At 53.9% G+C, this 23,701-nt stretch overlaps 1 protein-coding gene across 1 annotated transcript; it reads left to right on the top strand.

Annotated features, from left to right (window-relative positions):
- Nucleotides 1-1,822: 1,822 nt before the first annotated feature.
- On the top strand, nucleotides 1,823-22,923 carry tecta (tectorin alpha). Its single transcript, XM_067256780.1, has 26 exons — nucleotides 1,823-1,827; nucleotides 2,172-2,236; nucleotides 3,125-3,264; nucleotides 3,569-3,856; nucleotides 4,346-4,483; nucleotides 4,587-4,752; nucleotides 4,862-5,274; nucleotides 5,994-6,564; nucleotides 6,858-7,468; nucleotides 7,845-8,415; nucleotides 8,617-9,272; nucleotides 10,154-10,787; nucleotides 11,111-11,310; nucleotides 11,434-11,814; nucleotides 11,970-12,071; nucleotides 12,268-12,452; nucleotides 12,733-13,013; nucleotides 13,501-13,611; nucleotides 13,792-13,994; nucleotides 14,099-14,262; nucleotides 14,675-14,923; nucleotides 15,013-15,175; nucleotides 15,756-15,840; nucleotides 15,964-16,083; nucleotides 19,517-20,025; nucleotides 22,387-22,923. The coding sequence occupies exons 1-26, from the start codon at nucleotides 1,823-1,825 to the stop codon at nucleotides 22,921-22,923; spliced, it is 7,548 nt and encodes a 2,515-aa protein (XP_067112881.1).
- The last annotated feature ends 778 nt before the right edge of the window (nucleotides 22,924-23,701 follow it).

Raw genomic sequence — 23,701 nt, 5'->3', positions numbered from 1 at the left:
TGTCAGGCAGGTGCACCATCCATGGACAGGTGAAGGCACCTGGAGCTCATGACGAGCCAGGTGTCTCCTACCTGCGTGAGAGAATGCGGTGCGTGACAGAAGCGAAGCTGGAAAACACAGCTGATAGGACAGAAAAGCCTTCTGATAGCACTGGAATGTAACATGTAACACTGTCATTTAGCATGTAACACTGGAATGTAGCATGTAACACTGGAATGTAGCATGTAACACTGGAATGTAACATGTAACACTGTCATATAGCATGTAACACTGTAATGTAGCATGTAACACTGTAATGTAGCATGTAACACTGTAATGTAGCATGTAACACTGTCATGTAGTATGTAACACCGTCATATTGCATGTTTTGTGTCACGTTGGCTTTTGTGACACTGGCTACAGCTAGTGAAAGATGGGTGTCCCTGCAGGATTTATGATTGTGATTTCTTGTTTTATTCACCAGATTAATATGAGCAATTAATATGATATGTAACAGTTCACTCTGCATATGTGTTACCTACTGTAAGTGTTGGTTGATAGCCTGCCCTTTGTTTTATGTGGGGATGTGTACAGCTATGATGAAGATCATTAGGATGGGTTTAGTTCAGGGTATCTGACTACAGATGGAGATCACAGGTTTAAATCCGCTCCTGTGCGTCAGTTTAGAGCGTCTGCCAGATGAAGACATTCCTGTGTTTTGTAGGGCTGTCTTGGTCATCGATGTCTCTGGAGAGGGTCTGTTAGCCAGGGGTCTTTGTGTTAGACAATGGCGTTTATCTAAATGGCTCTGCAACACGCCTGGCTCAATGCCTGTCAGATAAAATGTGGCTACAGCGTTGGTGCTAATCTGAAACAGTCACACCAACTGTAGTGCCAATCTGAAACAGTCACACCAGCTGTAGTGCTAATCTGAAGCAGTCACACCAGCTGTAGTGTTAATATGAAACAGTCACACCAGCATTGCTGCTAATCTGAAGCAGTCACACCAGCTGTAGTGCTAATCTGAGCATTGCTGCTAATCTGTGCTGCCTGGTTGATGACTGCAGCATGATAATCTGCAGACCTAACCCCAGCTCATTAGGTCATCAAACTACTTAAAGGACGTGAAGATTTGAGAGAGAAATACTGGATTGACGTGACGTTTCTGCGAAGCATTTCAGATATGTGTCTTGTTAAAAAGAACTGTTTTTTAAATGAAATAATCTCATCCCAGGTAAACTGGATTTGGAATGCTTTATTCCGTATGCAAATCACCAGTGGATTAACATTCCACCTAACAGCAGAACTGAAACATCAGCCGCAGAGGAGGCAGAGAGGATGAGGAGAGTCTAACCACAGCACATCACCCTGATCCACATCTGCCATCCAATCTATCCACTTGGCTTTATGTTCAGGCTCAGCCACGGGCAGCTATCCAAGACAGTCAGCCTCCCGGGGGTCCTGGCACCCTCACTTGCTCGATTAAAGCCATTAGCGTCCCGCTGTTAATGCCCCCCCCCCCCCCCTTGGTGCCACAAGGACCGTCCGCCCCCTCCTGGGCAACGGGGCTCTTAAACAGAGGTGGTAATGAGGTCCCAGGCAGGCTGGGTCTCTGAGGGTGAAGGGGGGCGGGGGGCGGGGGGCGGGGGGCGGGGGGACCCTGGCACCAGGAGGACCCTTCCATGGTGGACTCACACGGGAGTCGCAAGGCGAATGTGATCCTCACACATTGTTCCTAACGGCATAATGGGGTCTTTTCAGGGCTCGTCTAACAGTGCCGGGGCGAGGGTTGGGGCCGGGGGGTCCTGGGGGACAACTGGGAGACGGATCTTAAAGCAGTTACATGTCGTAAGGCCCTCTGGAGCGCTGGCCCGCTGGAGCGCTGCTCTTGTCTGCGCCGTTTTATGAGAAACTGGCCGTGACTCACTTTGACCCTTTGGCATTTACACTTGGCCTCGTTCAGCCTCACACAGCCTTTCACCCTCAATGAAGTTAAGGACAATAACGTTTGTCTTAATCTCAGCTACCAGGCAGAGTACAGAGCTACAATGCAATGATAACATCTCAAAATGATATACAGTTCAGCCACATGTGACATCTGAAGTGCATCCTCGATTTTGTGAGTGCCTCCTCTTCCCGAGTGGCACAACAGGATCTCCAGTGATGCTCCATCCCCATGTTTCTCCCCCCAGGATGCTGAGGCCAGTCACTCCAGTCATTCTGCTCCACCTCCTTGCTGTTGTTGTTCAGAAAGGAGGTAAGCAAGTTTCTTCTGGTCCCAGTCTACACTCGCTGCAGTGATTACAGTTACAGTGTTTCTCCAATACACAGACATGAGAGAGTAATCTCCCCTCAGTCTGAGGCAAAGCCCTCCATTCCTGTGATATCTGAGCGCCCTTCCAGTCAATACCTCTTATTCTTCCCTCCGCTAAAACAAACATAGCATTGATCTTATCTGATCCTCTCTGAAATCTCAGTTAATAATGTATCAGGTGACCTGATGATCCCCCACCCTCTAGGTGTGTGTGGGCTAGAGTTAGGGCTGGGGTTCGCTTCACTGACTCCTGCTATCCTTCCTCCTCTCTCCCTCCTCTCCTCCTCCTCTCCCCGTCTCCTTCCTCCTCTCCTCTCTCCCTCCTCTTCTCCTCCTCTCCCCCTCTCCTTCCTCCTCTCCTCTCCTCTCCCCCTCTCCTTCCTCCTCTCCTCTCTCCTCTCTCCCTCCTCCTCTCCCCCTCTGCTTCCTCCTCTCCTTCTCCCCTCCTCCTCCTCTTCTTCCTCCTCTTCTTCTCCTTCCCTTCCTCCTCTCCTCCTCTCCTCCCGTCCCCTCCTCCTCTTCTCCTCTTCTCCTTCCTCCTCTCCTCTTCTGCTCCTTACTCTCCCCCTCCTTCTCTCCTCTCCTCCTCTCCTCTCCTCCTCTCCTCCTCTCCTCCTCTTCTCATCTTTTCCTTCCCTTCCTCCTCTCCTCCTCTCCTCCTTCCTCTCCCCTTCCTTCTCCCCTCCTCCTCTCCTCCTCCTCTCCTCCCTTCTCTCCTCCCTCCTCTCCTCCTCTCCTCCCTCCTCTCCTCCTCTCCTTCCTCTTCTCCTCTCCTCCTCTCCTTCCTCCTCTCCTCCTTCCTCTCCCCCTCCTTCACCCCTCCTCCTCTAGCCAGTTCTCAGGACATCCTCTACCCTTACGGACCAGCCCACAGGGACCTGGAAACCCCTAAGATGGACGACGGCAGTTCAACTGAAATAGTTCTACTCATGCCGTTTGTCTTCTTCAACGTCCCCTACCGGTCCATCTACGTAAGCACTCGTCCTCATTCTCCTCTCTTCATCACCGGCTTTATCTTGTAACTTTATTAATGAGTTTCTTCCAGAGATCATCCACCTTGTAGATAGGTAGGGTTGTAGTTAGGGGTGTGTTAGCTGGAATGTATGGGGTTTGTGGTTGTATGGGATAGATTTTTTAAATGTTATATGCCTACACACTGCAACCACATTTTCTGAGGGAAATAAATGAAGAGGAACTGAACTGCAAAGCTCTCAGCCTGTCGACCCTCTGGAGTGTATTTCCGTTGTGTTTAACAGCAACTTTTCTTCCCCTCAGGTCAACAACAACGGCGTGATCTCGTTCAACGTGCAGGTGAGCCAGTTCACCCCCGAGGCCTTCCCTCTCAGCGACAGCCGCTCCTTCATCGCTCCACTCTGGGCAGACGTGCACAACGGTATCCGTGGAGACATCTTCTACCGGGAGTCCACTGAGCCGCATCTGCTGGAGAGGGTCACGCAAGATGTCCGGAAATACTTCCAGAACCTTCCCACGTTCACCGCCACCTGGGTCTTTATTACTACCTGGCACCAGGTCACGTTCTACGGAGGCAGCCAGACCACACCGGTAAAATGCTTACTCCTCTCCTATCCTATCCTATCCTCTCCCCTCTCCTCTCCTCTCCTCTCCTCTCCTCTCCTCTCCTCTCCTCTCCTCTCCTCTCCTCTCCTCTCCTCTCCTCTCCTCTCCTCTCCTCTCCCCTCCTCTCCTCTCCTCTCCTATCCCCTCCTCTTCTATCCTATCCTCTCCTCTCCCCCCCTCTCCTCTCTTTTCTTCTCCTCTCCTCCCCTCCCCTCCCTTCCCTCCCACCCCCCCTCCCACATCAGCAATTCATTTTTTATCTGTACATGTGTGATGTTGTGCGGTGCTTCCTGTGTGATGTGATGTTGTGCGGTGCCTCCTGTGTGATGTGATGTTGTGCGGTGCTTCCTGTGTGATGTGATGTTGTGCGGTGCCTCCTGTGTGATGTGATGTTGTGCGGTGCTTCCTGTGTGATGTGATGTTGTGCGGTGCCTCCTGTGTGATGTGATGTTGTGCGGTGCCTCCTGTGCGCAGGTGAACACGTTCCAGACGGCGCTGATCTCAGACGGGGCGGCGTTCTTCTCCATGTTCAACTACGGGGAGATCAACTGGAGCACGGGCACAGCCAGCGGGGGGGACCCGCTTACAGGGCTGGGGGGCACGACAGCACAGGTAGGGTCACCCTGCACCGGGGGTGCAGGACGGGGGACGAGGGACACTAATGTGGTGTGCCGATTTCCTGACCCCCTGTTTCCTTCCCCTCCACCCTCTCCAGTCAGGCTTTAACGGAGGCGATATCGGACATTTCTTCAACCTGCCGGGCTCGCGGTCCAACGACGTGGTGAACATGGAGCAGACCACCAACGTCAACATGCCTGGGCGCTGGCTCTTCAGGGTGGACACCGACCTGATCGATCCGGCCAATGGCTGCAGCTTTAACGGTATCAGCTGACCTGAGCTTCTTGAAATGACTCGAGCTGTTATCAGACTTAATAACATCCTCATCCCTAGTCCCGGTACGGAGCTCATGCCGTAGCTCCCTCTTCCCAGGGCGCTACTACCGTCGAGGGGAGATCTTCTGGCTGTCGGACCAGTGCTCCCAACGCTGCCGCTGCCTGGACCTGGACAACCGTGTCTCGTGCCAGGAGGCCCCCTGCGGGCAGCTGGAGACGTGCGAGCAGCAGGAGGGCGCCTTCTACTGCCAGCCCACCCGCACCAGCACCTGCGTGGTGTTCGGGGACCCGCACTACCACACCTTCGACGGCTTCCTGTACCACTTCCAGGGCACGTGCTCCTACCTGCTGGCCCGGCCGTGCTGGGAGGTGGCCGGCCTGCCCTTCTTCAGCGTGGAGGCCAAGAACGAGAACCGCGGCATGGCCACCGTGTCCTGGCTCCGCGACGTGACGGTGGAGGTGTACGGGCACCGCGTCACCCTGCCCAAGGGATCCCCGGGGACCGTGCAGGTGAGGAGGGCGGGGCTGCTGCCGAGGGGGCGGGGCCGTCACGAGTGATCGCCATGACAACGTACACGTGCATGTACTGTATACTTTAATCAGACGCTTTAATCCAAAGCGATGTGTGAACAGTGCATGTTCAGGTGGACAGAGTGATAACTGTATTCTCTGTGTTCAGGTGGACAGAGTGATAACTGTATTCTCTGTGTTCAGGTGGACAGAGTGATAACTGTATTCTGTGTTCAGGTGCACAGAGTGATAACTGTATTCTCTGTGCACAGAGTGATAACTGTATTCTCTGTGTTCAGGTGCACAGAGTGATAACTGTATTCTCTGTGTTCAGGTGGACAGAGTGATAACTGTATTCTCTGTGTTCAGGTGGACAGAGTGATAACTGTATTCTCTGTGTTCAGGTGGACGGAGTGATAACTGTATTCTCTGTGTTCAGGTGGACAGAGTGATAACTGTATTCTCTGTGTTCAGGTGCACAGAGTGATAACTGTATTCTCTGTGTTCAGGTGGACAGAGTGATAACTGTATTCTCTGTGTTCAGGTGCACAGAGTGATAACTGTATTCTCTGTGTTCAGGTGGACAGAGTGATAACTGTATTCTCTGTGTTCAGGTGGACAGAGTGATAACTGTATTCTCTGTGTTCAGGTGGACAGAGTGATAACTGTATTCTCTGTGTTCAGGTGCACAGAGTGATAACTGTATTCTCTGTGTTCAGGTGGACGGGCTGATAAAGACCCTGCCTGTCCAGCTCCAGCTCGGCGCCGTGAAGGTGTACCAATCCGGCGTGGCCGTAGCCTTGGAAACGGACTTTGGTCTCCTGGTGACGTACGACGGGCAGCACTACGCCTCCATCTCCCTCCCCAGCTCCTACTTTAACAACACCTGTGGTCTGTGCGGCAACTACAACGACGACCCCGCCGACGACCCCGTGCTTCCGGACGGCACGCTGGCAGAGAGCGTGGTGGAGCTGGGTGGCAGCTGGAGGGCGGAGGACACAGACTGGCGCTGCACGGACGGCTGCGCCCAGAACTGCAGCCTATGCGAACCAGCCACCGAGGCATTCTACTTCCGCTCGGACTACTGCGGCCTCATCAACAAGACGGACGGGCCGTTCCGGGACTGCAGGGCGGTGGTGGACCCCACGGCGTTCGTGTACAGCTGCGTGTACGACATGTGCAGCAACAGGGATAACATCACCACGCTGTGTCAGGCCATCCAGGCCTACGCTCTGGCCTGCCAGGCCCTTGGGGTCACCATACGACCCTGGAGGTCGCGCACCTTCTGTGGTGAGTCGTGGGGTCGCCAGGTCTAACCCTAACCTTAACTTACTCAAACCCTAAATAATATAACCTACTCAACCTTAATGTACTTCTTTACTTACACAGTATTCTGTTGCTCTTACCTTAACCTTGACTTACCCTAACCTTAACTTAACCCTTCTCCTGAATATCCCTTAACCCTAACCCACCTTAAAGCATTACTTCATAGAATACTTCTGTATTCTATGACATCCCACACCACAACAAGGCCCTCCCCTTTTTCACCTAACCTCCCGTCTCCCGTCCTGATTGGTCACCAGCTCTGACATGCCCAGCATCCAGCCAATACCAGGTGTGCACCAGCGCTTGTCCCGCCTCCTGCTCGGACCTCACGGCCCACCTGTACTGCGCCCACCCCTGCACGGAGGGCTGCCAGTGCGACCCGGACCACGTTCTGAGCGGCAGCCGCTGCGTGCGCCGCGACGAGTGCGGCTGCGAGCGAGACGGCATCTACCACCACCTGAACGCCACCTTCTGGGCGGGGCCGGACGGCGAGGCCGGGGAGTGCTCCCTGCGCTGCGTGTGCGGGCCGGCCGGGGAGATCGCCTGCTTCAACGACTCGTGCCGGGAAGGGGAGGTGTGCGGCGCCGAGCTGGGCCTGTTGGGCTGCTACCCCCGCAGGGAGGGCTCGTGCTCGCTGGGCCAGAGCCTGGTGGTGGCCTCCTTCGACGGGGTCTCCCTGCCCTTCCAGGACGAGAACTCCTACTACCTGCTGAGGAGCTGCGGCGCGATGCCGCCCAACGTGTCGTCGGTGGAGGTGAAGATGGGTCGGCGGCTGGCCAACAAGGGGCCGGCCTGGCTGAGACCCGTGGTGGTACGAGTCGCCAACCTGGAGGCCCAGATCGGAGGGTCCGACTTCGACATTGTGAAGGTCGGTGGTCAGTTGTGTGAAGTAGCCGGGGGTGGAGGCCAGGAGGGGGCCTGGGGGAGGGGGGGGTCTGGGGGAGGGGGGGGGCCTGGGGGAGGGGGGGGCCTGGGGGAGGGGGGGGCCTGGGGGAGGGGGGGGTCTGGGGGAGGGGGGGGGCCTGGGGGAGGGGGGGGGTCTGGGGGCCAGGAGGGGGCCTGGGGGAGGGGGGGGGTCTGGGGGCCAGGAGGGGGCCTGGGGGAGGGGGGGGGCCTGGGGGAGGGGGGGGCCTGGGGGAGGGGGGGGGGGTACTCAACTTCAAATGAGTATCCAAAAAAGTATATCAATAATATCAACAATTCCTTCATTCTGAATGAGAGTGTTGCATGTCGCCTCCTCCCAGCTGAACGGAGAGCCTGTTCTCCTGCCCTACATCCACCCCCTGGACACCCTGATGATCTACCGCGCCCACGGCAACGCCACGGTGGTGGAATCCAGCGGCCTGCTCCGCGTGCGCTACACGCGCCAAGGCTTCCTCAACATCAGCCTGTCCACGCTCTTCTTCAACTCCACCTGCGGCCTGTGCGGCGTATTCAACGGCAACGCCAGCGACGACCTGCGCCTTCCCAACGGACGCCTGGCCGAGTCCGTCGAGCTCTTCACCGACGGCTGGCGCGCCATCGCGGACGACCTCACCTGCAACGGCGACTGCGACGACCTGTACCGCATGTGCACCGACCTCAGGCTGTACCAGAGCCCCTGGATGTGCGGCAACATCAACGACCCGGGGAACAGCTCCTTCCTGGTGTGCCACGCGGCGGTCAACCCCTCCCCGTTCTTCAGGAACTGCCTGTACAACATGTGCGTGAGGGAGGGCAACCGCTCTGCCCTCTGCTCCTCGCTGCAGGCATACGCCTCCGCCTGCCAGGACGCTCAGGTGGGCCTCGCACCCTGGAGGAGCGCCACCAACTGCCGTGAGTAGATATGACACCTCAGGGCTAGGAGGGAGGAGGCATGCATGTGCTAGGAGACATGGGCATTCACTCAGATTAGGCTGGAACATTTCTATAAAAACCTTGTTTTTAAGGACTCATAGCAGTCATTTTTAACTTATTTTTCTCCACTTTTCTCCCCCCTCCCCTCTCCTCTCTCTCTCTCCCTTCGTCTCCCTCCAGCCCTCCCCTGCCCAGAGAACAGCCACTTTGACGAGTGCACTCACGCGTGCCCCCTGACCTGCACCAACCTGGACCTGCCGGCGGAGGAGCCCTGCCCGCTGCCCTGCCAGGAGGGCTGCCAGTGCGAGGAGGGCTTCGCTCTGAGGGACGGCCTCTGCGTGGCCAGGAGCGACTGCGGCTGTGTCAGTCAGGGACACCAGCTGGAAACCAACCAGACCTTCTGGACAGACTGGGAGTGCCAGGAGCGATGCTTCTGCAACGGTTCGGACAACAGCGTATACTGCATGCTGGCTTCCTGCGCGCCCGAGGACTTCTGCCAGGAGATGGACGGCCTCTACTTCTGCCAGCCCCGCACCGAGGCTATCTGCGTTGCTGCCGGTTACAGCCACTTCCTGCCGTTCGGCGGGGTGCCCTTCGAGCTGCAGAGCTCCTGCACTCTGAGGCTGGCTACTACGTCCTGCGGGGGTAGGGAGGGGCAGGCGGAGGAGGACGGGGACCAGTTTAGGGCTGGGACCTCCAGCTTCTTTCCTGAGTTCAAACTCATGGCCCGCAACGAGCAGAGAGACACTGGCCAGGCCATCTGGGTGAGGGGGTTCGTCCTGGACGTGTACGACTTTGAGATCGAGGTGTCTCGGAGCTACAAACACACAGTTACGGTGAGTGTGGTGTGGTGGGAAGAGGGCAGGGGAATGGGGCGGAGCCAGGCTGTGAAATGGTTTTCATTTAGGAGAAGAAATCATTTGTGTGGGAGAAGAAATTGTTTAGGAGAAGAAATAGTTAATTTAGGAGAAGAAATTGGTCAAATAGGGGGAACTAAGGAGAAGCAGAGAGAACACGCTCACTTTTCATCAGAGAATGTATTAGAAACATTCCAACATGTGTTCGGGCACCTTTTCATTTCAATAAGTACTTTTCCCTCCATGGAAAAGGTACGACTGATGACTTGTGAAGGTCAAGGCTGTTGAATGTGTGAGGAGGGAGTTATTTCTAATCAAGCCGATAGAATAACAGAGCAAAGACCGGATTCCTCTTTGATTGGCTTAAGGTGGATCTTATTTCAATCGGCATCTTTTATCAGACTGGATTGGGCTCAGAAGAAAGTTTAACCTGAGTGACATTTTGGAATGGCTTCACAAACCAACCCAAAGATCTGAAGAGGGCCAGAAACTAGCTACCTCCAGCCTGTCCACACACAGCCTACATACCTCACACACACATACACACATGTGGCCTAACACACACACACACACCCAAGCACACACACATATGCCCTAACACACACGCACACGCACACACACACACACACACACACACACACACACACACACACAAGCACACATAAACAATCATATACCTTACCACACACACCCAAGCACACACACATATGCACACACACATATGCCCTAACACCCATGCACACACACACACACACACACAAGCACACATAAACAATCATATACCTTACCACACACACACACACACACATATCAGTAACTACACAAGACCGCCCTTTACATGGACATCTTGCCTTCCCCAGGTGAACAAAGAGCGTCTGCACATGCCCGTGAAGCTGGGAGCGGGCAAGATCAACATCTTCTCCCTGGGCATGCAGCTGGTGCTGAAGACAGACTTCGGGCTGACGGTGGCCTTTGACTGGAACACCCTCCTCCTGCTCACGCTGCCCCGCAGCCTCTACAACAGCACCTGTGGCCTGTGCCAGGGCCTCCCCCTCTCCGCGCCCGTGCTGAGCACCAGCGACTGGGGCATGGCCTGGGCCGAGAGGGACTCCTTCTGCCAAGTGGGCTGCGGTGACTCGTGTCCCCGCTGCGGCGTGGTCGAGAGGGGGCTCCCCGGAGACGGCCCGCTCCTGGTCGCCGACGGCAACTCCGACGGGAACGAGGTGGGCATGCGCTTCCACATGGGCGACGGGCTGTACGTGTTCGTGGAGCCGGAGGCCGTGAGGCTGTGCGGCCTGATCGTGGACCGCGGGGGCGTGTTCGCCCGCTGCCACAGCAAGGTGGCGCCAGCGTTCTTCTACCAGAGCTGCCTGCAGGACACGTGTCTGGACCAGGGAGCACAGGACACCATCTGCAACTGGCTGCAGGTGTACGCCAGCACCTGTCACACCCAGGGGCTGCTCGTGGTTGGCTGGAGGATGGACACGCCCTGTGGTGAGCAGCTGATTGATTTAGATTCAGGCCCAGATGAGCACCTGCTCCAGGTGTCCTTCTGTTGCTGTCACATGAGCAGTCTGCTCTAAACATGTTTATGTTCTCTTTGGCTTTTGGCTCTTTTCCTTTAATATTCCTTAAGCATTGGGAGCTGTTTTATCCTGTCATTGCTGTACTTCTATCTACATTATCTATACAGGATATGCCTTATCTTCCTGCTATAATTATTTCACCTCCTGTAAAGCACTTTGGTCAACCATGGTTGTTTTAAACGTGCTCTATAGATAAATATCGATTGATTGAGTGATTGGTCCTCTGTCCAGTCCTGTCCTGCCCGGCTAACAGCCACTACTCCAGCTGTGTGCCGGTGTGCCAGCCCCAGTGTGCCCCTGCCCGCGGCCAGAGGGACTGCAGCCCGGACTGCGTGGAGGGCTGCCAATGTGACCCCGGCTTCGTCCTCAACGGCAAGAGCTGCATCCTGCCCCAGAACTGTGGCTGCTACACCGACGGGAAGTACTTTGAGGTGAGCCTGACCCCTGACCCTTGAACCTAACTATGACCTGACCCTAACCCTAACCCTGACCCTCTTAACCCTAACCCTAACCCTCTTAACCCTAACCCTGACCCCTTTTAACCCCAACCCCAGTCGAAGCAGCTGTTCTGGAACAGTGACTGCACCAAACGCTGTCAGTGCATTGGCCGTAACCTGGTCCAGTGTGACCCGCGGCGCTGCAAAGCGGAGGAGGAGTGTACTCTGAGGTACGGGGTGAGAGGCTGCTTCCCTCGGCGCTCCCAGCACTGCGTGGCGTCTGGGGGAGGGGTGTTCAGGACCTTCGACGGGGCGTCCCTGCGCCTGCCCGCCTCCTGCTCATTCGTCCTGTCCACCAACTGCCACAAGCTGCCAGATCTCTCCTTCCAGCTCATCGCCAACTTCGACAAGTGGAGCACGCCTAACCTGACCACCATCTCCCACGCTTACCTGTACATCAACGAGGAGAACATACTGATCTCTGGCAGCACTGTCAAGGTGAGGAAATAGCCTCTTCCTTCACCTCACCTGTCACCCTCACCTGTCCACAAACAGATCCTCAAACTCCCACTTCACCTGCCCTCCCTCCACCTCACCTGTGCCTGAACACCCCCTCTCCTCTCCCCCCCCCTCACCTGCCCATCCTCCCCCAGGTGAACGGGACTCCGGTGACCGTGCCCTTCGTCACTGGGCTGATGACACGCGTGTCCACGTCGGAGGGCTTCCTGGTCATCGACACGCCCCTTGACATACAGGTGAGCTCCTGGGTTCAACACATCACGGTTCACTTTATTTACAGTCTCACTTCCTGCTCCCTCTCTCTCACTTCCTGTTTCCCCTACCTCTGACTTCCTGCTTCCTTTACCTCTAATTTCCGGCTCTCCTCTAACTTCCTGTTTCCTCTCCGCAACTTCCTGCTTCCTCTCTCTCTTGTTGTCTGTGTGCTCCCAGGTGCGCTACAATCGCTTCAACACCTTGAGCATCACCATGGGCCCGCGCTTGCACAACAAGGTGTGTGGGCTGTGTGGCAACTTCAACGGGGACCCCAGCGATGACTTCATCACCTCCAGGGGCAAGCCTGCCATCAGCGCGCTGGAGCTGGCGCAGAGCTGGAAGACCAACGGCATGCAGAACAGGTGAGGGGGGCAGAGAGGAGGGGGCATCTAGAGCTTTGCAGGTATACTGTACAGATGGGGGTGCAGTCATTTTAGAAGGGCAACAAGTGTTTTACAGTATTACAGGATACTATAACGATGGGATTGCATGTCTTTTCTATCCTCTTCTTCACCTTCACCTTCCTCACCTCCGTCTTCCTCTCATCCCCCATATTCTCCTCCTCCTCTCTTCTCCTCCCCCCCTCTTCCCCTCCTCCCCTCCCCTCCTCTCCCTTCCTCCCCCATCCCCTCCCGTCCACAGCTGTGATGAGACCCAGTACGTGGCTCTGGCCCAGTCCTGTGAGAACACGGCCGTGCTGGGCCTGCAGGGGGAGGACGGCTGCCAGAAGCTTACCCAGGCCAAGGGCTTCTTCCAGCCCTGCCACGGCCTGCTGGACCCCAGGCCCTTCTACCAGTCCTGCTACCTGGACGGCTGCTACAACCACCGCAAGGCCCAGGTGTGCGGCTCGCTGGCGGCCTACGCAGAAGCCTGCCGCTCCCTGGGAACACTCACCACCAAGTGGATCACCCAGGAGAACTGCTGTAAGGGGGGGGGGCAGATCACATGGGCGGGGGGGGCAGAGAAGGCACTAGAATGGAGAAGATTGGGGCAGGTCACAGGCATGTACATTTACATTTACATTTAGTCATTTAGCAGACGCTCTTATCCAGAGCGACTTACAGTAAGTACAGGGACATTCCCCCCGAGGCAAATAGGGTGAAGTGCCTTGCCCAAGGACACAACGTCATTTAGTACAGCCGGGAATCGAACCGGCAACCTTCTGATTACTAGCCTGATTCCCTAACCGCTCAGCCACCTGACTCCCTGATGTAAGACACTAGCACTGAGAGGCAGAGAGGAGGGTAGAGAGAAGCAGGGCATGCTGTAAAGACAGGCTCCCAACTTGGGAGGGGTGGTTCAGCCGAGCAGGTTGCGACGTGTAAACAGGTTAAGCGTGGGTAACACACATGCAGGGGTGGTCAATGGGAAGGCAGAGACAGCTAACATGGTGTGTGGACGTGTCTTTAGCAGAATGGATCTATGACCCCTGCGCAGGAGAGATCTGCACCAACAACACCTGCGAGCAGGAGAACGGAGGAGATCTGTGTGGCTGCCCTGAGCTGCCTAGCAACCCAGGGGGTGGGTATGGCTCTAATGTAACCCTACATTCCATAACCTGAAACCCTACCCTCAACCCCATAACCCTAACTTCATCCCATGACCCTAACCCCCCACCACCTAACCTCATCCCCATGACCCTAACCCCCAACCACCTAACCTCAACCCCATGACCCTAACCTCTGACCCCTGACCCATCAGGAGAGGATGACATCCTACAGGCTGAGGTGACATGTAAGCACGCCCAGATGCAGGTGTCCATCTCCAAGTGCAAGCTGTTCCAGCTGGGCTTCGAGCGTGAAGACGTCCGCATCAACGACCAGCACTGCCCCGGCATCGAGGGAGAAGACTTCATCTCCTTCCACATCAACAACACCAAGGGACACTGTGGTTCAATTGTCCAGGTTAGGAGGGGGTTAGTTGGGCTTCATTGTCCAGGGCGGAGGGGGGGGAGCAGAGCTCCAACAGGGGTAGAGTTCCCTCTGAACACCTGTTCTGTTTCCCACAGTCAAACGGCACTCATATACTGTACAAGAACACTGTGTGGATTGAGAGCGTCAACAACACAGGCAACGTCATCACCAGGGACAAGACCATCAACGTTGAGTTCTCCTGCGCCTACGAACTGGACCTCAAGATCTCCCTGGAGACCGTGCTCAAGCCCATGCTCAGGTGGGTCGCACCACATGACCACTCAGGTCACCTGACAGGATGGATCACATGACCACTTGGGTCACACGACCACTACGATCCCGGCACGTAAAATAATTTCACGATTCACGATTTTCCGTTTTCGCCAGAAGCCAGTACCAGTACCTCATTTGACCAATATTCTAAATAATATAACTAAATACATTTACATTTAGTCATTTAGCAGACGCTCTTATCCAGAGCGACTTACAGTAAGTACAGGGACATTCCCCCCGAGGCAAGTAGGGTGAAGTGCCTAGCCCAAGGACACAACGTCAGTTGGCATGACCGGGAATCGAACTGACAACCTTCGGATTAATAGCCCGATTCCCTCACCGCTCAGCCAACAGACTCACATTATCAATAATCTCCTCATCTGTCTCCCCGTCTGCAGTGTGATCAACCTCACCCTGCCCACCCAGGAGGGCAACTTCATCACCAAGATGGCGCTGTACAAGAACTCCACCTACCGGCAGCCGTACCGGGAGGGGGAGGTAGTTCTGAGCACCAGGGACATCCTGTTCGTGGGCGTTTTTGTGGAGGGGGCGGACGAGAACCAGCTCATCCTCATTGTCAATATGTGCTGGGCCACGCCGTCTCGCTACAGCAGTGACCGGCTGAGATACATCATCATAGAGAGAGGGTAGGTTGGAAGGTAGGAGGTTGGGATGGTAGGAGGTTAGGAACCTGGAGGTCTTCCTGCAACTTGAACAGAGTTCTCCTGTCGTAAAGGTGTCCCAACATCAAGGACAACACCATCGGCATGGCAGAGAACGGCGTCTCTCTCACCTGCCGCTTCCACGTTACCGTCTTCAAGTTCATCGGCGACTACGACGAGGTGCACCTGCACTGCGACGTATCTCTGTGCGACTCCGAGACCAACGCCTGCAAAGTGGTGAGCACCTACTGTCACCTCTCTCGCTGATACTACTGTCACCTCTCTCGCTGATACTACTGTCACCTCTCTCGCTGATACTACTGTCACCTCTCTCGCTGATACTACTGTCACCTCTCTCGCTGATACTACTGTCACCTCTCTCGCTGATACTACTGTCACCTCTCTCGCTGATACTACTGTCACCTCTCTCGCTGATACTACTGTCACCTCTCTCGCTGATACTACTGTCACCTCTCTCGCTGATACTACTGTCACCTCTCTCGCTGATACTACTGTCACCTCTCTCGCTGATACTACTGTCACCTCTCTCGCTGATACTACTGTCACCTCTCTCGCTGATACTACTGTCACCTCTCTCGCTGATACTACTGTCACCTCTCTCGCTGATACTACTGTCACCTCTCTCGCTGATACTACTGTCACCTCTCTCGCTGATACTACTGTCACCTCTCTCGCTGATACTACTGTCACCTCTCTCGCTGATACTACATTGTTAGTGTTACCGTATTAACCATATACTCTATTACCCTAATGCATCTTGGATTGTGTATCTATATGACTGTGTGTGTGTCTACAGAACTGTCCACACAACAGGAGAATGTACTCAGAGGACAGTGAACACAAGGAGCACATCCTGTCTGTGGGCCCCATCAGGAGGAGAGGTAAACACATGCTGAGGTGTTAGTGTGTGTGTATTAGTGTATATATGTACGTGCGTGTTCTGATGTCTGCTTGTGTGTTCTGACATGCACATGCGTGTGTTCTGACGTGTGTGTGTGTGTCAGAGTCTGACTGGTGCGAGGAGGGTAACGGAGGGTGTGAGCAGATCTGCAGCAGTAAGGGAGCGGGGCCCGTGTGCAGCTGTGTGACTGGGATGCTGCAGAGAGATGGCACGACCTGTCGAGGTGAGACACACACGTCAACTATAGACACACACGTCAACTACAGACACACACGTCAACTACAGACACACACGTCAACTATAGACACACACGTCAACTACAGACACACACGTCAACTACAGACACACACGACTACAGACACACATGTCAACTACAGACACACACGTCAACTACAGACACACACGTCAACTACAGACATGCACGTCAACTACAGACATACATGTCAAAGTCAGGTGGCTGAGTGGTTAGGGAATCGGGCTGGAAATCTGAAGGTTGCCAGTTTGATTCCCGGCCGTGCAAAATGACGTTGTGTCCTTGGGCAAGGCACTTCACCCTACTTGCCTTGGGGGAATGTCCCTGTACTTACTGTAAGTCGCTCTGGATAAGAGCGTCTGCTAAATTACTAAATGTAATGTAAATGTAAAATGTAAATACACACACACACAGCATGTCAAATACACACACGCCCACACACCCAGCTCCTGGTGTTCCACAGCTCTGTAAACCGATACAAGACACCCGTTTGTTCCTCCTGCATCTCCTCTCCTGTGTTTACACCCTCACATCTTGCTGCTGTAAGGAGAGATGGAGACATTACCTCCTGACCTCCTTAGAGCAAAGATACCATTACAACAGAGGGTGTTTGTGTGTACAGGCTTCTGTCACAAGTACGTCACACGGGTATCTTTCAATACCCTTAACAAGATATACAACAACAAATATTCTGTATATATACAGTACATACATATATGTAGATGTATAAAACCACATCCTATATGTCTGTGTGACTGAAGTTGGTCCTCTGCCTCCACAGCAGTGGGCTCCAGTGGTGTTCGGCATCCCCAGGTGTGGTGCTTGGCCCTGGGCTTGGGGCTGTCCGTGCTGACAGCCCTCCCACGCCTCCTCTGTTAGCCCCAGGGGGCAGGTAGCCGTGGAAACAGAGATGCAACAGGAGGAGAGAGATGTGGAGTACAAGCTGACGACACGATCTCTTCGTACTCCCTCTTACTTCCTGCACCCTTCTTCTATCTCACTTCCTGTTTCTTCTCACTTCCTGGTCCCTCTCACTTCCTACTCTTCCTCTCACTTTGTGAAGAGGCCAGCCGCAGCTCTGAGCACGTGCAGTAAGCAGTGCCCAGGCCTAACAGCCCCCCCTGGATCATACGGGGGGAATCCTTCTGAAGACATTTTTACTCACGTAGAATGTAGCCATCCAGATGAGCAATGGTATACTCCACAAAACGACTGTAGGAATGATTCTAGATGCAGAGCATGTTTAGAAAGGTTTAGCTTGTCCTGCTTTGGCCTTAGAGGAAATCCTGATCTTCTGTATGAAATTCTTATTTATGTGTGATGTCAGAGACGGTTGTGAATTGACCACAATCTTCCTATCTCACCCTGTGTGTAAGTGGATGGTTTGTTGGTATTACATTCACCACATATTTTTTGTAATCTCAGAATTTGTATATCTAAGATGTGCATAACAGAAAGTCATTCAGATGTTACCAAGCCAATTCATTTTGATTGCCATTCTTTCTAGTGCCCATACCAAAGTGCTTTTTATTTTGTACTTATTTCTTAATTATCCTGAATAACAGGTGAATACAGTTTTTAATTGATCTTGGTTCTATTGCACATCATGGACAGAGCTTCAGTTGTGGTATGGCCCTGCCTCTACCCTGCCCCTGCCTCTACCCTGCCCCTGCCTCTACCCTGCCCCTGCCTCTAACCTGCCCCTGACTCTACCCTGCCTCTACCCTGCCCCTGCCTCTACCCTGACCCTGCCTCTACCCTGCCCCTGCCTCTAACCTGCCCCTGCCTCTACCCTGCCCCTACCTCTAACCTGCCCCTGCCTCTACCCTGCCCCTGCCTCTAACCTGCCCCTGCCTTTACCCTGCCCCTGCCTCTAACCTGCCCCTGCCTCTACCCTGCCCCTTTCTCTAACCTGCCCCTGCCTCTACCCTGCCTCTACCCTGCCCCTCCCTCTAACCTGCCCCTGCCTCTACCCTGCCTCTACCCTGCCCCTGCCTCTAACCTGCCCCTGACTCTACCCTGCCTCTACCCTGCCCCTCCCTCTAACCCTACCCCGATCTCTTCCCTGCCTCTAACCCTTGCCTCTTTTCCCCTGCCTCTAACCATGCCCCTGCTTCTAACCCTGTCCCTGTCTCTGCCTCTAACCCTGACGAGAGCAAGGTTTGCATGTCAGCAAAAAGTGTGCGCTATTCCATTGGGAGTTGTTTGGGGACATCTTGTTACATTTTCACTATGTACAAAATGTACAGTTTGAATTGATATGATTCTTTTTATATGATACTGTATGTGATGCATTTGATATAAGCTCTTTGGATCGTATAAGTGACCCATAGCAACATCTGAGTATTCATTTCATTTGAGAGTTACTGTCATATGTCAGAAAAGCACGGAAATAAACTGAACAGTTCTCATAATATGTCGAAGTATACGCATTTTTTTTTATTACTTTGAATAGCGCACGTGATTAGTTTGCATGACAATAGTTGAACTGCAGTTCACTGCCCTTCCTGTCTCCCTCGAATTCATTTAAAAGTAATCCAAACCCAAAACTATGTATCAAACTATTGTTTTATTGAAAAAATGCACCATAAGCAAATTCATACTTCCTTTGTCTATTTCACTGCCTTGGCCGCGAAACTTCTGTTATTGTTAAATCAAGTAGTGTCACATCAGTAATGGGTTGTCTCTGGACACTTTCAGCGCGTTACCAAATTGTACGATGCAGTCTGGGGAGCTTGAAAAAAAAAAGGGGGGGGGGGGCTCACCTGTGTCCTGTCACCAAGACAACCGCTGGGTGGACGGAACGAGCGACACGTGAGGAACTGAGACAGGTAGGATATCGTTACTTTAACCGCATCCACGTTCTCAACAGTATACAAAGTCGTCTGTAACTTAAATCTATTTTAAGACCTGAACAACAACAGCAACAGCTAAGCGGGAAGTGCAGTCTAGGTGTGAGTTTTAGCGGTTCCAGAAGACGTGTGCAGAGGGTTAGAGACAGATTTAGCGTCTTTATCACGATGTACCTGGCTTAAGTAAATCTAACGCCGGTAAATCCGACCGGGTGTTCGCCCTTTCCTCACGTGACGAGAGGAATTATTATTGCAACGACAGACTGCTGTTGTCACTTTCTTGTCTAGCAGCAGGTCAGTGTGTTTATAGCAACCGCAGACTAGGCTACAATGTGTTTGAGCTGTGTTTGATGTGTACATTAGCAACATCAGCTGCCACTGTAGTTCTCAGTCTCTACATCCGTAGTTTGAGGCGTTAGAGACTAGTCCTGTATATGGACATGGATAGCAGACTGTACTAGAGCATCTGGTGACTGTTCTGTTTGTGTGTGTGTGTGTGTTTTTCCTGATATAGCCGATTGGACTGAACCCTAACCCTTGCTCTCCTACAGGTGTTCCGCTTCACTCCACTGAGCCCCCCAGCATGTCCCGCATCTCGTCCAGCCTGCGATGCAACCCAGGCCCCATCCTGCTGGGGCCCTACCCTTCCTACGAGCCCCCTGTGGGCTTCCCTTCCCAGGGACTCTCCTCCTCCAGGTACCACACCTCCAGACACCTGGGCTGCCTCCCAGCGCTGGAGCCAGACAGGGGGAGGCCTCTCCTCTCTCTCCCCAGGATTGAGGCTCCTCCGGCAGGCAGGCGCAGCGAGAGCTCCAGCCGTGCCCTGGGGGCAAACAGAGGTGGTCCGGGCCCCTCCCCCTCTCGTCTGGGGCCCCCTGCGGCCTGCTCCCCCCTGTCCCACCGGCACCGCCAAGCCGGCCAGTCTTGTCTGACCCAGGACCTGACCTCCCTGGGGCTGTGGGACCAGCCAGCCCCCCTCGCCAGGAGACCCAGCCCAGCCAGAGGACGGCTGGAGGTGGGCAGTACGGACCGCTATGGCCCCCTGCTCTGGAGCTATGAGGTATGGACGCTTTTATCCGAAAGCAACATGCGAAGAGTGGGCGTAGAAAGCACAGACGGACACCAAGGATCAGAAGTGCATGTTTCTGATCGTGTTTAGGTAGTCAGAGCCAGGGAACTGTCTGTGTTGACCTGGCACAGTGTAAAGTTCTTGTGATGGTCGACAGGAAAGGAGACTGTGAGAGATTAGGTGGATTCAACTGAGAGAGAATGAACCTGAAGAGAGAAACAATTCGACTTGGGTTATCTGAGATGTATAAACTCTCTTGGGAGGGTTTGGGTGGGTCAGGTCAGGATATAATAGTCGAGGCGGTAGTAACGGATCTGTACATTCAGTTCTCCCAACATGCCACTAGATGGCAGTGTTTATTTATTAACACCTTAAGCTGCTTTCACTCCCAGTTTGGGATGAAGAACAAGTTAACATTGATTCACATACTCCTTAAGTCTCTTTTAACGATGAATGAAATAAAAACAAACTTCCATTGTGTTATTATAGTAATAATAGTCTTTTTGTGTAGCCTACATGTTTAATTTGCAAGAACAAACAGCTACTCAAGTACTTAGTGGAATCTGTTTCTGATTAGTCTGGGAGCGTACCTGTTTGGCCTGGATCTGGCTACAGCAACATGATGGAGTGACAGTTGGCAAGGCAACAGTTTTATGATATCCCCCTTGTTCAAGCAGTGGCTGTTTGCTTTTGTTTTGTGAGCTGTTCTGTGTGTCAGTACAGTGTGTGGATCACTTGTTCACTATAATTGACGTTTCTCCAGTACTCGTGATCTGATCCACAGCAAGCTGTGTTACTCATCACCAAGGTGTGTTGTCAGGGGCCGTTGCCTAGGTGACATAGCCCAACCTTTTAAAATACAGGGTTCCCAGGAATCTAGCTGAACTTGAACCCCACCGTATGATTAACCACAACCCACATTCCTGCCTGTGTGTGTGCCTGTGTGTGTGCCTGTGTGTGTGTGCCTGTGTGTGTGTGTGCCTGTGTGTGTGTGCCTGTGTGTGTGTGTGTGCCTGTGTAGTGTGTGTGTGTGCCTGTGTAGTGTGTGTGCCTGTGTGTGTGCCTGTGTGTGTGTGTGCCTGTGTAGTGTGTGTGTGTGTGCCTGTGTAGTGTGTGTGCCTGTGTGTGTGTGCCTGTGTAGTGTGTGTGGGTGTGGCAGAGTTGCGTGCCTGTTTAGTGTGTGCCTGTGTGTGTGTGCCTGTGTAGTGTGTGTGTGTGTGCCTGTGCAGTGTGTGTGTGTGCAATGTGGGTGGACAGTGGAAGTGTGGGTGTGTAGTGTGTGTGCGTGCAGTGTGTGTGTGTTACTGCTAGTTGACAGTATTGAGTGAGATCTGAATCAGCAGACTAACGTGGCATTGAACTCTGTCCAGCCATGGGCACAACCATAAAGTTTACCTGCTCGCCAGGGACGTCAGCACTAAATCCCCATCCTAGGACTGTGAAGTCAGGTGATTGATATGAAGGTCGCTGGGTCAGAAACTGAAACCAGAATCTGCCTGCCTGTCTGTCTGTCTGCCTGCCTGCCTGTCTGTCTGTCTGCCTGTCTGCCTGTCTGTCTGTCTGTCTGTCTGTCTGTCTGTCTGCCTGTCTGTCTGTCTGCCTGTCTGTCTGCCTGTCTGCCTGTCTGCCTGTCTGCCTGTCTGCCTGTCTGCCTGTCTGTCTGCCTGTCTGCATGTCTGCCTGCCTGCCTGTCTGTCTGCCTGTGTGTGTTTTCTTCTGTGTCCTGAAAGGGGGAGAGCAGTCTGGCTCCTTGTAGCAGAGGAACAGTGCACACCAGTGGAACTCAGTATTCTGCCTTCATCCCTCTGGCTGATTCTGCTTGTTCCGTAGGGAACAGAACATAGTTGTTGTCGTGGCAATGTGTATGAAAGGAAACACACACACAAGTGAGGGCTTTTTCACTACTGCTCTAAAACCCTTTCTTCCTTCCTCTCTCTTTTACACTCTCTCTCCCTTTATGTCTCTCTCCCCTCCTCTCTTTCTGTCTCTCCCTCTCTCTTTTCTAACACACATTCACACATGTAGGTGTTCAGCCAAGTCGGTGCCAGAATGTGTCCCCAGGTGTTTGTTGTGGACACATTCTGGGTCTGCTTGTTCCCTGACTGTCCTCTGTGAAGTTCCGCTGTAAACTATCGCCCGCTTTGCTCTGCTCTCCTCCCTCCTCCTCCCTCCTCTCACCCACCAAGTCTATTATCTCACTCCTTTTCTTCCCCTCTTTTCTTCTGTCTCAGTGTGTTCAGCTGTCTCTCGCCCTCTGGCAGCAGTCCAGCCCTTCTCTCATGCCCCTGCCTGCCCATGTTGTTCCTCTCTTGCTGCCTGACCTCACAGATGTGATGTTTGGTGGTCGGACAGGGCTCTGGGGAAGATGTGGTGTTGATGAGTGCTCTACTGTTGTCCCCTGATGACCTGGAGCCCCTGGCATCCTACCCAGCCCCTGCCCAGCCCCTGCCCAGCCCCTGCCCAGCCCCTGCCCAGCCCCTGCCCAGCCCTTATCCAGTCCCTGCCCAGCCCCTGCCCAGCCCCTGCCCCAGGCCCTGCCCCAGTCCCTGCCCAGCCCTTCACCAGCCCCTGCCCAGCCCCTGCCCAGCCCCTGCCCAGCCCTTCTCCAGCCCCTGCCCCAGTCCCTGCCCCAGTCCCTGCCCCAGCCCCAGTTCCTGCCCAGCCCCTGCCCAGCCCTTCTCCAGCCCCTGCCCCAGTCCCTGCCCCAGTCCCAGTTCCTGCCTCAGTCCCTGCCCCAGCCCCAAGCGTTACCATGGTTCTATCAGGACCAAGCGTTACCGTGGTTCTGTCAGGACCAAGCGTTACCGTGGTACTGTCAGGACCAAGCGTTACCATGGTTCTGTCAGGACCAAGCGTTACCGTGGTACTGTCAGGACCAAGCATTCCTGATCCCTGACCGTCTGTACACACTGTTAGCATGTCCCTTTGGATGAAGGTGTTTGAAAATGGAAAATGTAGCTTGTCAGATCTGTTTGTGTGTGTAGGGTGCAGAAGGGTAAAGTGTTCTATTGTCAGTTGGAGTGCAGTCACAGTCATCCTGCGCTCCCTTTGAACAGAGAAGTGGCGTTATTATCCAGCCTATTTGTGGGTGTTTTGCTGTTTGTCGTTTAGCTTCTCTCCAAGGAGGAGGGCTGGGTGTGTATGATACAGACACGTCACTCACTGCCCGCTCCTCTGCTCTGATGTCAGCCGTACGTCTCTGTTTGTGGGGGTGTGGGGGTGAGAGGATGTGTGGGGGGGTGAGGTTGTGTGTGGGTGTATGAGTGTGTGTGTGTTTGTGTGTGTGTGTTCACTGAACAACACATTTTAACTGGATTGTAGTCCTTGATGGGCACTGTGGTGGACTGTGGTTGAACAGGTGAACTGTACTTTCACCTGTCACCAACCTGTGGTCTTTACCGTGTAGCCTGGAGGCCCAGCGTTAACCACCATGGCTGGAATGAGGCCTTAAGGACGATGTCCGGACACTGTCCTTCTCCACAGATAACTGGGATTTACCCACTGCCCCTACAAACGCCAACACACGTCTCACGCTTCACCAACACAACCTAACGGCTGCGGGTGTTAGTTGGTGTTTGTTTGGGCAGGGTGAACTGGCCTTACACTGTGTTTGAATGGGGTCAGTGTGGGTTTAGTGAAAGCATCCTTGTGTAAAGGTTAGGTAACA

The sequence above is a fragment of the Osmerus mordax genome, chromosome 19 (assembly GCF_038355195.1).
Source record: "Osmerus mordax isolate fOsmMor3 chromosome 19, fOsmMor3.pri, whole genome shotgun sequence".
Taxonomy (NCBI): Eukaryota; Metazoa; Chordata; class Actinopteri; order Osmeriformes; family Osmeridae; genus Osmerus; species Osmerus mordax.
Note: the sequence above shows the minus strand (reverse complement) of the source record. Positions and strands in the feature narration are given on the sequence as shown.

Bases quoted from the DNA above. Each gene is read 5' to 3' on its own strand.
- tecta (XM_067256780.1), top strand. The intron at 4,484-4,586 runs GTAGGGTCACCC...CACCCTCTCCAG, and splicing joins TGGGGGGCACGACAGCACAG to TCAGGCTTTAACGGAGGCGA. The intron at 15,841-15,963 runs GTAAACACATGC...TGTGTGTGTCAG, and splicing joins GGGCCCCATCAGGAGGAGAG to AGTCTGACTGGTGCGAGGAG.